The sequence below is a fragment of the Castanea sativa genome, chromosome 6, assembly GCF_040712315.1.
Source record: "Castanea sativa cultivar Marrone di Chiusa Pesio chromosome 6, ASM4071231v1".
NCBI classification, from domain to species: domain Eukaryota; kingdom Viridiplantae; phylum Streptophyta; class Magnoliopsida; order Fagales; family Fagaceae; genus Castanea; species Castanea sativa.
In genome coordinates, this window is record NC_134018.1 from 50822809 (window position 1) to 50839273 (window position 16465).

General features: G+C 36.6%; 1 protein-coding gene across 2 annotated transcripts; it reads right to left on the minus strand.

The window, feature by feature from the left end:
* Positions 1-8778: 8778 nt before the first annotated feature.
* Positions 8779-12474, minus strand: LOC142641633 (auxin response factor 18-like). Of its 2 annotated transcripts, none has more exons than XM_075816104.1 (4): positions 12195-12474; positions 10697-11849; positions 9155-10044; positions 8779-9046 (listed from the first exon to the last, which is right to left on the minus strand). In XM_075816104.1, exons 2-4 carry the CDS (start codon positions 11786-11788, stop codon positions 8977-8979), a joined length of 2052 nt encoding a protein of 683 aa, XP_075672219.1. In that variant the 5' UTR covers positions 11789-11849; positions 12195-12474; the 3' UTR covers positions 8779-8976. The 2 variants fall into 2 exon arrangements, with proteins under 2 accessions (XP_075672219.1, XP_075672220.1); XM_075816105.1 differs by having other exon boundaries at positions 12062-12195.
* Between the last annotated feature and the right edge of the window lie 3991 nt (positions 12475-16465).

The window sequence follows — 16465 nt, forward strand, 5'->3', positions numbered from 1 at the left end:
ATAACCTTTCTTAACACCAAATCCCTTGGCGCCAATGGTCTTAACTTCACGTTCGAGTCATAACCTTGTTTAAGCTTGTGCTAATAATATACTAGTTGAACCATAGCACTTTCCCTTCGTTCTTTAACCAAATCCAGACTCCTTTCTAACAATTCATCATTGTTGCTCGGACTAAAAGAGCTCGCCTTCAGTGTTGGGAAACCTGTCTTGAGAGGAATTACTGCCTTGGCCCCGTAAGTCATTGAAAAATAAGTCTCTCCTGTGGACCTACGAGGTGTAGTCTTATAGGTCCAAATGACATGTGGCAGCTCTTCCACCCACCTCCCCTTAGTATCATCCAACATTTTCTTAAGCCCATTAACTATTACCTTATTAACAACCTCGGCCTGTCCATTCTCCTGTAAATAAGCCGGAGTGGAATATCTGTTTGTAATACCCAGATCGTAGCAATATCTTCTGAAGGCCTTACTATCAAACTATATGCCATTATCTGAGATAAGGGTATGAGGAATTCTGAACCGGGTGACAATATTTTCTAAACAAATCTTCTTGCGTCCAGATCCTTGATATTTGATAGTGACTCGGCTTCAACCCATTTAGTGAAGTAATCTGTGCCAACCAGCAGTCATCTCCTATTCCCTACTGCCTTGGGGAAGGGTCCTATAATATCCAAGCCCCATTGAGCGAAAGACCAAGGACTGGATAGATGATTAAGAACTCCTCCTAGTTGATGAATGTTGGGAGCAAATCTCTGACATTGGTCACACTTTTTTACATACTCCAGTGCTTCCTTCTGCATATTAGGCCACCAATATCCTTGAGTAAGGGCTCTATGAGACAAGGATCTTCCCCCTGTATGACTTCCATAAATCCCCTCATGTAATTCTTCTAAAAGTAGCTCTGTTGCTTCAGGGTGTATACACAGCAGGTATGGTCCAATCCCACTCCAGATCCTCTTTGATTTGCCACACCATCCACGTTCACCTTCCACGACAGAGATTCTTTCCTGGAAATCATGCCAACTTATTTTTCATCCATGTTTGACTTCTTCGTATTTTCTTCTAATGAGGGCTCCGCGAATTCGGCCACCAAGTCAGCGAGGACCTGGCCTTTTACGAAAATGCGTGACATATACTTGATATCAAAAGCCCCCAGAATTGTTCCCCACTTGGCAATCAATCCTGTATAATCAGCACTCCGAAGTAGAGACTTGAGCGGGAGTTGGGTTAAGACCACAACTAATTGAGACTAGAAGTAATGGCGAAGCTTTCGCGTGGCATGCACTACTACCAAAATGACTTTTTCCAGTGGTAAGTAACGAATCTCAGCTTCATGCAATAATTTACTTACATAATAGACCGACCTCTGAACACTGTTGTCAACCTTTATCAGCACCAAGCTGACAGAATGGGAAACCACATCAATATAATCAAACAACACCTTATCCACCTCGGGCCTAGACATAATGGGTGGTCGAGAAAGATATTATTTAAGCTGTTGAAAAACCAAAGCACACGCCTCAGTCCATTCAAATCTCTTCCATTTATTCAGCAACTAGAAGAAAGGCCTACATCTGTCTACGGACCGAGAAATAAACCGGTTTAAGGCAACCATCATTCTTGTCAATCTCTGAACTTCCTTAGGATTACGAGGTGGTTGCAAGCTGTTAATCGTCTTAACTTGATCAAGATTAACTTCGATTCCACAATGTGTAACCATAAAGCCTATAAATTTACCAGATCCCATGCCAAAAGAGCATTTGAAAGCATTTAGGTGCAACTTATGTTTCCTTAATGTCTCGAAGACGTTTCCAAGATTTTCAACATGCTTGGACACCACTTTACTCTTTACCACCATGTCATCCACATAAACTTCAATACTCTTCCCCAACTGTGATTCGAACATCCTGGTCATCATCCTTTAGTAGGTAGCCCCTGCATTCTTCAAACCGAAAGGCATTACCTTGTAATGATAGTTTTTTGTAGGAGTGACGAAGGTTGTTTTCTCTTGATTGTCTAAAGCCAAAGGTATTTTGTGATAACCTTGAAAAGCATCTAGAAAACTCATCCGAGAATGCCCAACCATGGCATCCACCAACTGATCAATGCGAGGCATGGGGAAAGGATCTTTGGGACACGCTTTATTCAAATCAGTAAAGTCTACACATACTCATCATTTTCCATTCTTCTTCTTAACCACCACCATGTTGGCCAACCAATCAGGATAAAATACCTCTTTGATAGCTCCTGCCTGCTTGAGCTTAATTACCTCTTCCTTGACAGCCTCAGAATGTTCCTTAGATGATTTCTGAGATGGTTGCTTCCTTGGTACAATTGTGGGGTTGACATTCAAATGATGACAAATGAAGCTCGGATCGACCCTAGGGGCCTCGTAAGTATTCCAAGCAAAAACATCAAGGTTTCCCTTAAGGAACTTTATCAATTCCTCCTTCTCCTGAGGAGGTAGCTGAGCGCCTACCTGAAAATACTTCTCTTTATCCTCACCTATAGAAACTCATTCTAAAGCTTCACATTCTGCTTCTACAGATAGACCCCCTGATAACACCAGCTCATTTAAGTGCTACAAACCATGCTCATTTGATGCCAAGGACCCACCCTCAGCCTGATGTCTAACTACAGCCACCATACACTAACTCACCGTAGACTGGCTTCCGATCAACTCTTCAACTTGGTCCCTAGATGGATACTTCACTTTCAAGTGCAAAGTGGAAGGGACAACCCCCATGGAGAATATGCATCCACCACTATGAAGTTAACCTCTACAACTTCTGACCTCATTTGTACTGGCAACTTGACTTGCCCCATTGGTATAACCATCTTCCCATCGAAACCTATTAGAGGTGAATCATAACTAGTCAAATCCTCTGGTTTTAACCTTAACCCTTTATACAAGTCAGGGTACATAATATCTGTCCCACTACCTTGATCCCCCATCACACGCCTCGCATCATACCCCCTATCTTGAGCGTGACCACCAAAGCATCATCGTGTGGTTGTATAGTTCTAAACTTATCATTCTCCGAGAAACTCAATGCTAGTTGTGTTGCAACCTTAGCCCTCTTCGGCTCATGATTAGAGTTCTCGAGTAGTGGCAGAGCCACAGTCATTACACGAGAGGGACACGAACCCGTCCTCCCAGGAGCCGCAAGAATGACACTAATGGTGCCCAATGGAGGCCTTGAAGAGGTGTTCTCTTGAGTGCCTGAGCCTGTATGATCAACTTGCCCATTGGGCCTATATAAGAATTGTTTCAACTTTCCATCCCTAACTAATTGCTCCAAATAATACCATAAGTTTATGCAATTCTCGGTGGTGTGTCCTCGCTCCTGGTATTACTGACAATGAAGACTTTGGTTACGTCTAGTGGGGTCTCCACTCATCTTGTTAGGCCATTTGAAGTATGGCTCATTCTTAATCTTCTCTAGAATATGATGAACTGGCTCTCGAAACACCGTGTTGATGGCTTGTGGCACAATAGCAGCCCAGTCTGTCTGGTGAAATCTCACCGAGGATGGTTATCATTATTTTTGTCTGACCTGAAGTCCCTCCTATCCTGAGAGACCACCTTCGCCTTTCCTTTGCCTAACTGCTGGTCCTCCTCAACTCGTTTATACTTATCAATCCGGTCCATGAGCTAGTGCACATTACTAAGTGATTTCCTAGTTAACGACTTCCTCAAACCATGCTCGGCCGGTGAGCCGACCTTGAAAGTTCTGATGGCCACATCATCAAAGTCCTCGTCAATCTCATTGAACATCTCCCAGTACTTGTCTGTGTATGTTTTTAAGGTTTTACCCTCTCGTATAGTCATAGACAACAAAGAATCCAAAGGCCGAGGGACTCTACTGCATGTAATAATGCGAGATTCGAACGCCCGGATGAGTTCCTTAAAAGATCAATGGACCCTGATTCTAGGCCATCAAACCACCTCATCGCAACAGGCCCTAAGCTGGATGGGAAAACCTTGCATATCAAAGCCTCATTTTTGGAGTGTACAGCCATTCTCTAGTTGAAATGGCTTACGTGCTCCATAAGGTCAGTTCGACTATTATACATGGTGAACGTTGGCTGAGTAAAACGCCGAGGAAGTTTTCCCCCTTCAATCTTACGTGTGAAGGGTGATTTAGAAATTTGATTCAGCGCTCGACTCATAGCATCAGTTCCCAAACCCCTGCCGGATGAATTTTGATTCCTGCGATTATGGGGATTACTCTCTTCGTACGAGTAAGACTCACTAGGGGGAGTTCCTGGCCTAGGCCTGTAGCTGCCCTTCTCATTCTCACCAGAAGAAAAGTCAGAAATGGACGGAGCTCACCGTCGTCGTTCGTGACGTAACTGTCTCCTCAAAAGGTCAATTTCCAATTGCATGGCCCTGGCATTCTCTTCATGGGAGACTCTACTTCCACTTCGTGACTGACTCCTGCTGGTATGGGTGGTGTGTACACTTCCCTCCCAGTCTCCACCTCGTTCAAGATTGAGGAAGTCATCTTAACGCTGCGACCCCCTAGACTCCACCTGGTATGGACCTGAATTTGCCATAACCAGACCTCTGACTCATTAAAAACCAAAGATTCTCACAAACGGCACCAATTGTAAGGTCGCAACTTAGGCCTAAGCGCAACAAAAGGAAGGGTATAGGCCCAAAGAGCTCAATACAATAAATTTATATAGAGTGGGTCAGAAATCTTGTTTCTAATGAGTTTAAATGGTAACAATGGTGGCCCAAGATTACAAAATGATAAGGATGGATGGGTTTATATGATGAAACTTGTCCTCGGACTCGAGTCGAGGAACAAATTCTTATATTTCTTCTCTCTTAAAGATTAATTACAGATTTCCAATTTACAGTGTTTTCTCTTCCTATCTCTCCATCCCCTTCTTCTTCGGGACCTTCTTCCTTCTTATACTCCTTCCACCCCTTCATTTTTGCTCTCCACATGTAGATCTAGACTGCTCCCGTTGATACTTGTCCCATCAGCCCATTTTTGAAATTTTTAGGTAATAACTATAAGGCTGAAAATCACTGTTCAAATATCATTTCCTCATTAATGCGGCCAGAGATTTAGATACAGAACATTCATTGTAGTGGTAGCAGCTTTCTCTAAGATATTTCCCAACTGTTCTTGCTCTCTGTGCCCCCGTGAAACATATCTTCATCCACAAGACCTCCTAAAAGATCATTCTAGTCAACATGACGTACCATCTAACCTTTACTTCACTGAGCCAAGAAAATACCCCTCCTCAGATTACTTCCATTAACTTCATCCGCCACAGTTTGCTCGTGTGTCTCTAAGTTGAATATCCTTATTGCCATCAATCTGTCCTTGGATAGATAAACATCCTCGGACAAAGCCCATAGCCCAAAAACGCATTTTGGGCCTTTTATCCCCATTCCAGCAAATATTAGTACCAAACCGACCTCAAAAGAGTTACTTTCATCGATAGTGGTTTTATGGTATTATTATTTCTCTTTACGTGAGGAGTTATACATTTCTATAAGGAATGTGGAAAGTTAAAAGCAAATTTTTGTCATGAAGGCTTTGTCTACTTTCAACACATTAAATCAAATGAAAACAACTTACTCAACTATAAACAGATTCTCATGAAAAAAACCATTAAACGACGTTCTATGTTCTCATTCATGTCTCAATTCTTTTGTTGGAATTTTTAGATTCTTATCCATTTACCAATTTGTACATTGTAATTTTATCTTTCATAACAATATCTTCAGGAAACAATATATACAATACACAATGATGTTTGACAATTTGTGCGTTGACGAAATTAAAAAAATAAAATAAAAATTTGTGAGTTGACTAGAATAAAAAAAAGTAGAGAATACTGGTCTCAATGCTCCATGTTTTAAGTTTGTTTTCCTTTGTGATCCGTAATTACATAAATAAATAAAAGAAAGAAAGAAGAGATTGGAGAACAGGTTGGAGTGCTCGAATTCCCATGTTGGAAATCAGATTTTTCGGTTGACCCACGAACATATCTATAAAATTCTTGGATCTAAGTCACTAAAATAAACATGTTAGAGCAGTGTAACACGGATCCAAGCCATTGAAATCTGTAGTCACTTCTCAAATTCAACACTTTGTGTCTGTCAAGAAAGTTAGTAAAATTAAATTCTAAAACATTTTTCTTTATGTTTCCTCTAACATCGTGGTGGCATGGTTGACCTTGCTATAATGGCTAAGCCGTTTGATAGTTTATATATTTTTTATCTTTTAATTACATTGGGATTTGTTAATTTATATTGAAAAAAAATCCATTTGTTTAAATCACACTCGTCAATGTTGATTATTTATTGATCCCATTTCCACGGACAGAGAGTGTGTCTTATCTGTCATCTTAATTTTGCGAATATTTTTTGCTGCCAACTTACACAAAATACTTTATACTAGGGATAGGTCCTTCGATGAAAGTGTCTAGGGCTAGGCAAGGCATTCCTTGACTTGTGAATCTTTGTCTGCTTGGTATGACTTATTAGAGAGAGAAAGAAAGAGAGAGAGAGAGAGCGAGAGAGAGATAATAATAAATTTTTTCGTTGCTAAAAAAAAGAAAAAAAAAAAAATCATCTAGGGACGGTTTCAAAGCTGGTCTCATTTATGAAATCAAGCTAAAATCATGTTTATTCAACTAGGTGACATTGAAATTGTGAAACCACTCGAGTTACTATGTTTCGAAACTTAGAAAAATTTGAATGTGCAAATAGTAAATTAAACATATTTTCTTGATTCAATAGAGACACAATGAATTCCTTGTCTTTGCAATGTGAGAACCAATTAAGTTTAAAGCACAGCACAAGGTTAGTCACAATAGGCGTCATAGGGTTACTTACCGTTGCAATAAAAGAGTGGCGGAGATGGTATTAAATGTACTAGTACTGCAATGGATGTGGAATTTTATAAGCAAGCAAGGGTTAAAGTATTTATTTGAATCATTAATTAATTAATGGAAGAAAGTTTGACCAAAGAAAAAAAGGGTTTTTTTTTTTTTTTTATTTATAAATATTACCCTACTACTTTAACTTGAATCGTTGAACTTTTGATATGAACAATTAACCCTTGAGCTTTAGGTTTTATCGCTTGATTAAACTCATTAATATTTTAGTTTTTAAAAAAATCATTATTTTTGGATAAATTTTAGTAATAAATTTGGTTGTAACCTAAAGTTATAATTTCATTCAATATATTTTTATTGAATGTGACAAATCCACGATTATATTCAATTTTCTTCTTATATCATCCACGTTTGTAAAATTTAAGAAATTTCAAGATAAATAGCTTTGTCATCAATTAAATATTTAAATTTCAAGTTTTTATAATTTAAAATTATGCATAAAAAATAAGTTTATGAATCAAATAGTGAATAATATCCGATTGAAATGAAAATTAACATGTATGTTAAAACAATAAAAAATTTTCAATTCAATAGTTATATTAAAAAAATACGTAATCATGTTAATTATTTTAGTGAGACTCGAATCCTTAAATTATAACCAAATTTTTATTCAAACTCTATCTACTATTTTTTAATCAAAAACACTAACATAAGGTGTGATTTATCAAATCGAGAGGTAATTGTTCAAAACAAAAGTGTAAGAACCAAATCTTTTATATCAAGGTGATCAAATTCTGAATCGTGATAGGAGTAGCCACTAAAATATTGTGGAGGGTTACGTAATGGCCAGTAATGTATTTTTGACTTAGCAAATTGTTGTTAGTTCTGAGTAGGATTTTGTTGACCTTGGCAAAGTAATTCTGAGTAGATTTTTGGTTTTAGTGCCTCGCTTCTCATGCCTCAATCTACGGATTTGTTGACCAATGACCCATACCATGTCATGATCTTAACAGAAATATTTTGTTCTGTAATGGGATTCAATCTTAGCCTATACACAACAAAATTTAAAACAATTCATTGAGACATTTTATGACACTTTCAATGTGATAAAGAAGAACCCCACACGTCTCAAATTGGGATTTACCAATGGGTGAGAAAAAAGCATCAATGTCTGCCATTCTATTGCCCTATAAAAAATTGATGAGACATGAGCCAAAATTTGCAGCATGTTCCTTTTGGTTGCGGTCCATGTAAAGACAGTTATTCCTGCTAGTTTATACCATGCTAATGATACTATAAATTGTGTCACTAATCACAAAAAATTAATTCAAACATATATTTAGTTTGTAAGTTTTAATTGATAGTAACTTTTAACAGTTTTCTGTACTAACATGCAGATGAAAAGGAACAATGTATAAGAGAAAATATACAGTATACACGTGCATAATATCAGCTGAAGTACATAAAAACACAGGTACAATTTTTTGAGTGCAGATAAAAACACAAGTAAATCAGCTGAAGTAAATCCTGCTAACAGCCAAAAAAAAAAAAAAAAAATGTACTTGTGTTTTTATCTGCACTCAAAACATGTGAGGAATATATTTTTTTCTCTGGAAGGACCCTACATTCTTAGTACTTTTGTGTTTTTGCAATACATAGAAGCAGCCGACAAAATTTATCTCCACTAGACAATTCAACATGTCATTGGACTTGGATAAAAGAACAGAAGACTTTCCCTCTATATTTAGACTAAATTTTTTCAATGTCATCTTAAACAAAGTTACTCCAATCCCTAGCAAATATACTCCACAACATTTAGCATCTACCTGGCTCCATGTACTGGTAAAAGGGCTTTGCTATATTGCATGTATTTATATGATTTTCGGGAGAAAATATAAGGTAGAACCAAGAATTTGCAGAATGGAATTTGGCATTTATCGAAATCAATACATAACTCGTTTCTTGGAAACAACTAAAACTAAGCTACAATATTCCAAAATTGGATGAAGTGAGATTTCCCACAACTCTCCAAAACATGAGTAGTTAGGTGATAATCAAAGCAACCAAAGTTGATAATTCAGCTGTACAATAAACAAATGCTACTCGTTTGCTAACTTTCAATGTTGTCACTGCCTGAATCTGTAAGAACAGTTAGCCTTCTTGCAGTCTTCACGAATTCACTGCAAAGAAATAGAAAAAAAAAGAAAAATAGAATTAGTAAGGTCCAATTAAAATCTCTCAATGCCAAACAAGAAAAATTGGTGAATAAAGAAAGCAGATTTCAATACCTAAAGCTTTCTTCTCCAGTGTGTTTAACAGCACCTAGTGCATCCTGGTAAAGCAGTATTTGTGAACTCTCCAACCTAAACATTTTGGCCAGCTTTACATACAGTTCTTCATACGAACCAAGGCTGGACAGGTCTAGGGTCCAACCAACATCAACTGATTCTAAAAAAACCTTGCAATGACCTGGCTCTAAAGTGAGATCATTATTACGATGATCTTTGTACCAGGGAGACCCTCCATCCGAAGAATTTTCCAATGAAACATTTTGATGTAACACCGAATCAGAGCCATCAGAGAAGTTTGCCGCCTTCTCAGGACTCATATCTGATGAGCTATTTCCAATTGTATCACCAGAGCAGCTTTTAGAAATCTGCTCCTCAGTGAAGATGAGTTGACCAAACAATACAATGTGGGGCGCCTTTACTTCATTGTTTTCTTTCAAACTCCGGGTTGTATTCCCCATTGTAAGCAAGCAAGATGCATCATTCCTTTCAGCATGGTCAATAAAGTTGCCACCAGGGACTCTAGGAGGTGTAGCAGCATGATCAAGTTGCTGAAAACCAATTGGAAATAGACTTGAGTGCATTTTGTTGTTGTGGAGGAGATCTTCTGAAGATATTCCAAATTGAGCATGCCTGGCTCCCTGTATGCCTGCAGGAATATTGTCCGAAAATCCACAAAAGGGGCTGCTGGTATGAAGGAGGTTGTTGGAAAACGATGGCATTGGGAATTGGCTGATTAGGGAATAATCTGCTTGCTGTGGAAGCCGCATCTTCTTTCTTGGTGGTGAGAATGTAGGTATATGCATGACTGGTATGTTTGATACCAATTCGACCAACCATGGGTTGACACACTTCACATTTTGGAGTAAATCTGGCTCATCCCATGCGACCTGATAGAATTTTGCGAGGAATTTGTCAGAAGCAAAGAATTCATTTAAATAAGACCTGATTTAAGCCTACAAGAAAAACTACACAGGGCACGACAACTATGTATTTACTGATGCATCAGATGTATTACAATCATGAAGAGATAAGTCTATTTACTTCACACAATTAGGAATTTTTTCCTTGTTCAGATTTAGCATATGTTGAATATAACGCGTGTGAATATCCTGTGTCAACAATTGAACAATAATTTCGGGTACTATCAGGGAAGATCATTTGCACAAAAGTCTTAGAATGATCAACCAAATTTGATAATCATAAAGAACAACCATTTGATCTGAAACAAATAATTAAAACAGATATGGCTAGTTATCACTGAGATTAAAGAAAAGCATTGTATGAATTCTGTTCACCGAATATTTCAAGGTTTTATAATCAAAGAAAGATAATCCATAAAATCCAAAAGTGTGCTATTTTATATATGATTTTTTTTGCAGAGACAAGCAATAACGAACCATTCCAATATAGAAACTAAGATTTCTATGAACAAGCACAAAAACTTGAAGTCACATTATTAGTTGATACACACAAAATAAAATAATTGTTTAATAAACAGAGAAACTAGTTACATAATATGAATGTCAAGGTATGCAGTACCTGTAAAAGACGCCATGGAGAATCAGGCCAACGGACAGGATCGGCGACCTGAACAGCAGATATGGTTCCCATGAACCAGCTAATCCGAGAGGAATCCTCAGTTTCAAAGGGCATTTTAAACCTCATCCCAGATGACCAGTGGATTTCCATTGCAGCTCTCACAACAGAGGCCTTAACAAAAAACTCCGGTGTGCTTGCACGTGGATAGTACACAACCTCGAAGGGCTTTCCATTAGTAGCAAGAGTTGCAGCTTCTACAACAGATTCATTCCTCACTTTTCCCCCTAATTCCATTGGTTTACTACTATTCTTACTCTCTCTCATAAAGCTAGAATATACCCCAAAAGTAGAGCCACAATTAGCAGCCTCTTGGTTCCAACCAGACAAGTACTCAATTCCACCACCAATACCCCTTTTAGCCCTCCTAATCCCAACACATAGATCCCCCTTCTCTGCTCTCAAAAACACAATTGAATCCCCAGCAACAAGCTTCTTTCTATTCACAAAATTACTCCACCCTGTAGTCAAAAGATGACGACGAGGTGTCCCTCTATAAATATGCCTAAATTTCCATACCCCACCATGCACATCCTTGACTAAAATGGTCTGAACCGGTGGCTCAGCGTTATAATCCAAACGAGGAAAGATTGTCTCTGCGCAATAACGAGGCACAGAGAAACCCCCACCATTGTTTGCATCAGACTGTGTCAAAGTCTTAGCAAAAGAAACAAGTTTCTCTTGCCCTTGATCAATCCCACTAGCTCCTAAAAACCCATCATCCTCAAAATCCAATTCATTGTTTCTCAAAGGTACTAACTTTAACTTAGCATAAACCTCATCGCTCTCAGGGTCTGCCAGGTATCTTATAGTATTGACCCTGCAGGGAATCAAAGAAGGAATCCGAGAACTCCCAAAGTCCACGTTCCCTCCCAGAGCGTGTTCAGCGTGGCCCTGAGGGAAATAGAAGACCTTTGAGTTAATGGGTGGCATTTGAACCATCCCACCAGCACAGGCGTGCCATAGCTGAGAATCCAAGCTCTTGTCGGAGTTTCTCATTGGTATTTCTTTCACAGAATCCATCACAGTAATCATTGTTGTTCGAATCCAAAGCCTTTATAGTACTCAAATCCTTGACTTTTCCCAAGTAAGAGCACTGCTAGAAATCAAAAGGCTCGAGTAAGAAATATATATATATTTTTTTAAAAAAAAAAACAGATTTTTCTTTGTTCAAATATAGAAACAGACAGAGAAAATAGTCTGTGTGTGGACACTGAGAAAATTGTAGCTTTTGATAAAATCTAAACACTAAATCAGAAAGAAAGAAAGAAAGAAAAACAAAAGTCTAAGACTTGGGTTTCTTCAAACCTTGGAAAATTTCCGGCAGGTTTCTCACAAACCATACAAGACGTTCAAGAATATTACATAACATAGGTAACATTTAAGATATATTGTGTATTGTATAGAGGATATAAAAGAGACTGAGTCGGTTACGATTTACCTTTCAATCTAGATAAGATAACGAAAAATCCGGACTACGCAACTCTTCTAGAGTTTTAGTCTCAACCCAATTCTTAGTGAGAACGGAGAATGAGAGAAAGGTTGTGTGACTTTGGTTGGAGAAAGAAACAGAGTGTTTGAGATGAGACTTTGATGAGTTTGTGTTTTGTTTTATGTTTGAAGTGTTATAGACTTATAGCCACCTGAAGCTTCTTTTGGTTGCCGACCAGACTGTGCAAATGAGTGAGTGAGTGAGAAAGTGTGAATGTGAATGTGAATGTGAATGTGAATGAGAGAGAGATTTGACGGAACAGAACAAACATATAGGAAATACTGACACATACAGTTTCTCTTTTTTCTTTTTTCTTTTTTTTCTTTCTTCTTTTTTTTAAAAATTGGGTTTTTTTTTTTTTTTTTGGGATTCGAAAAGTCCAAGTTTAGACCAATGCCATCATTCAGGTGAATTTCTTCTTTTTCCATCTTCTGTTTCTGCTTCTGCTTCTGGTTCAGATCTTAAACACTGAATTCACTCGTACTTCTATATGTCTTACTCTCGGTTCAAGCACGTGTAGTCACTCTCTGCTTTATCAAATTATTTATAAAAATAAATACATCACATCTAATAAAATAAAATAAAAATTACATCACGGTTCATTTCATTTTTTTTTTTTATAACAACATCACGGTTGATATTTGATACAGTATTACGGTGCATGTATTGTATTGGCTTATGGGTTTTTCTTTTTCTGTTTAAAGTAAATAATAATTGGGTTCACATACATTGTTTTGGCCATTATAAATTTTCTTAGAATCGTTTTTTTTTTTGGGGGGAGTTAAATTTCATGTTGATGTTTTTCTTTTGCTATCTTTTTTCATGCCCAACCTTTTGAATTTCTGTCCTCATACATTTAACTTGTATCAAATGTTCTTTATTTCTTTAAAGCATAAAATGAATAAATAATTACAAATTAAAGTAGCTTACTAAACGTGGAAAGGGTGATATATTGATTCATAGACTTAATGTGTACCAAATTAATAGTAGTGCGTGATTGGATAATTCTAAGAAATTAGAAATATTTCAAACTCCCTAATCATCTAAGTGCAAAATGAGAATGATCTACTCATAGACAATCAAGTTAAATTTAGTGCCAACAATGATATATTTGCCTTAATACATGCAAAATGGGGGATGCCCCTCTATCCAGTGATTTTTTGCTAGGGGGGTTAGTAAGAAGATACATTTTAGGTAAAATATGAATCTTACCGTCTAAATGGCTTTCTTATTACAAATTTGTCTATAGTACGTACTAGTAATAAAATAAAAAAATAAACTATAGATTCATTTTACATATTTTTTCTTAATATAATGAACATGTTTATTGTTGTTGTTAAGTGAATTTTAATTATTACTGTAGGGTCACGATTTACACCTGAGCCTAAAATAGAAAAAGAGGATAAGCCCAAAGAGTCTAATACAATAAATTTGTAGAGAGTAGACTAGAAATCTAGGTTTTAATAAGTTTAGTTAATAATCACAGTAGGCTAAAATCACAGTATGATGAAGCTAGAATAGTTTGTATAATGAAAATTGTCCTCGGGCCTAGGGCAAGGAGGTTGATTCTTATATTTCACTCTTTCACGAACAGATTATAGAGATTGTTCTTGAGTATACAGTGTTTTTCTTTTCTCTTTTTCCGATCCCTCTCCCATGGGGGACCTTTTATCTTATATAGACCATTTCAGATGATTCTGGCCTTCCACCTGTTGATCGTGCAGGTCATTCTCTAAGTTCCAGTCCCATCTAGCACCTTCTACGAGTTCCTGAGAGATGCGGCATCCAAAGCAACACTGTTCAAGGGTCTTTTCCATATAAATGCGATCAGAAAGTTTGGTGGGATGCATTAAATGTGGTGGCAGTTTCTAGCTTTTCAATCACATCAGTGTCATCCCCTTTCCCAAAGCCCTATTCTACACAGTAGAGCCTCTTCTGATAGTGCATTGATGATGTGATCATAAAATCCAAGAACGTGGCCTCCTCGAACCATCAACTATCCTTCTTGACCAGGCGTGACACGTGGCGTGATTATATTACTTGGAATCTTTGTACCTCACAATTACTGGTTAAAATATTTTTATTTATTAGTTTATGACGATTATATGTTTACATTGTACTATCAATGTAAGATTTATATTATAGATAATTATACTATACACATTTACAAAAACTATACAATATTGTACACATTTGTTTAGAAACAATGTAAATATTATAAACATAGAAATGTAAACAATGAATTTTCCATTAGTTAATTTCAAATTTATTAAGATCTTAATGGGCTTTTTAAAACAATTTCATATGAAAAAAAAATTTTACTTTGTTGTTGGGCTTACTATTTCTCCCAAATTTTAGATAAAATTGAATTATTGTTAAGTGTTTTTTCGTATTTAAAAAGATCAAAATATTGTTAAAATAATCATAATTAAACCTATTTTAAGTGGGTTTCAAAAAAATTTAGAGTCAGAGTGTTCAAAATTTTTATTTAGGAGGGTCAAATTAAAAAAATATTTTATATATATAAAATTGCTAGTTTAAGGGGTTCGTTTGAACCCCCTAAACTATACATGGCGCTGCCCATGCCTCTATCGACCTTAATCTTGAATTGGGGGGGGGGGGGGGGGGGGGTTACTGAACTTTCCTCAAGCTTTTATAAGTCTAGTACTGGTATGGAATGTCTTAGTGTGGGAGCCAAGTCAACCCATGATGTAACTTAAGCTTATTAGGTTGTTTGTCAATACCTTCTCAAAGAAAAGAAAAGGGGGGAAAAAAAAAAGGTTGTTTGTCAAGAGGTTTTGGACCCTAGACAAATATTTTTAAGGATCGCTAGCCCCGACTCACCAATATCAGGTTGTGTGTTTAGGCCTCGAATTTGTTGGGTTGGGTTAACAAGGACATGCTTCCTCAGATTAAATATTTTTAACTCAATTTTTAGGCTTAACCTAACATGATTCCCCCCTCCACTTATTATTATCATTATTATAAAAGTATATACATTTATCAAATCTCAATAAGTTTCTTCGTTACTTAATCAGTTTTTTTCCTTACCTTTTGGTTTTTTCTCTTTTTCTTTTTTTCATAACGAGGAAAGATATCTCTTTTGTTATATATTGTTGATTCTTTCTATATTTTTTACAACTTGCCTTTTATTTTATTCAAAATGTGAACGCCCCTTTTTGTTTAAATTATATAAAGATGTTTTGAAAACATCTATCTTTCTGTTGTGACTTGTGAGACAATGTGTCTTAGTGATGTTCTTTTATAAAATTACATCTTAAACAAGACCAAAACATGAAAATTACAAGTTAACATCGAAGTTAATTCGATGAGTTTTAGGGTTGCAAATTACAAGTAATACCATAGTGTTAATTCGATGAGTATTATGGGTTACAAAATGAATATCATCAACCATTTACTCCACTGCCAAAACCAAAGTCAAACAGGTTATATATTGAATCACTAATATTCAATTGTCTTCCACGCGTCACGAAGCAAGTAGAGGTTTAAAAATAAAAATCCTAGAAGTTGCAAAAGATCGAAGCATTCAATTAATTAGATAATAAAAAATAGATTAAATAAATTAGTGATATTCAATTAAGTATTAATTAACATTAATTGAAATTTGACAATTGGATAACTTTCTGTACCCGTAGAGAATAGAGATTTTGGGTCCGCAGAGCAAAATTGTCAATGACAATTAATGAATATAAATGTAATCACAAATTTAACAAGTTCCATGTGCATTCCTGAAATGAAGGCAACAATCTCTAACCATGTACCTCAACCATGGTCAAGTTTATGTCTTCCCAGCTCCCAGGCCCCTAACTCTAGGGTTAATTAACCCTAGGGGCCAGTTTTCCTTTCTAGCTCTCCATACTCCATAGTCATCGGTCAACACCAAGACCCTTTGTCATGGGTTTGTTGAGTGTTCCCGGATTTTTGGTCGGGTCCAAGATTTGTTAATGGTAATTTTAGGAATAAAAATAGGGCAGTATCGTAAACCTGTAAAAATTAAAACACAAAATACTTTTATTTATTTATTTATTTATTTATATTGCAGAAAGATTGACAGATTTCATTAAACCAAAAATTAGCCAAAATCGGCTATGAGTATATTATTGATGTATGTTGGAACATTCATCATCTACACTAAAAAGTTTAGAAGAAAACATTAAAATTATTATTGATTTTATTACAAGAAGTTTACAATTTGTGTC

Excerpts from the sequence above, each read along its gene's own strand:
- LOC142641633 (XM_075816104.1), bottom strand. The coding sequence starts at position 11,788 with ATGATTACTGTGATGGATTCTGTGAAAGAAATACCAATGAGAAACTCC. Across the intron at positions 10,045-10,696 it reads CTCCATGGCGTCTTTTACAG|GTCGCATGGGATGAGCCAGA; the intron begins GTACTGCATACC and ends AAATTCTATCAG. Across the intron at positions 9,047-9,154 it reads ACTGGAGAAGAAAGCTTTAG|TGAATTCGTGAAGACTGCAA; the intron begins GTATTGAAATCT and ends ATTTCTTTGCAG.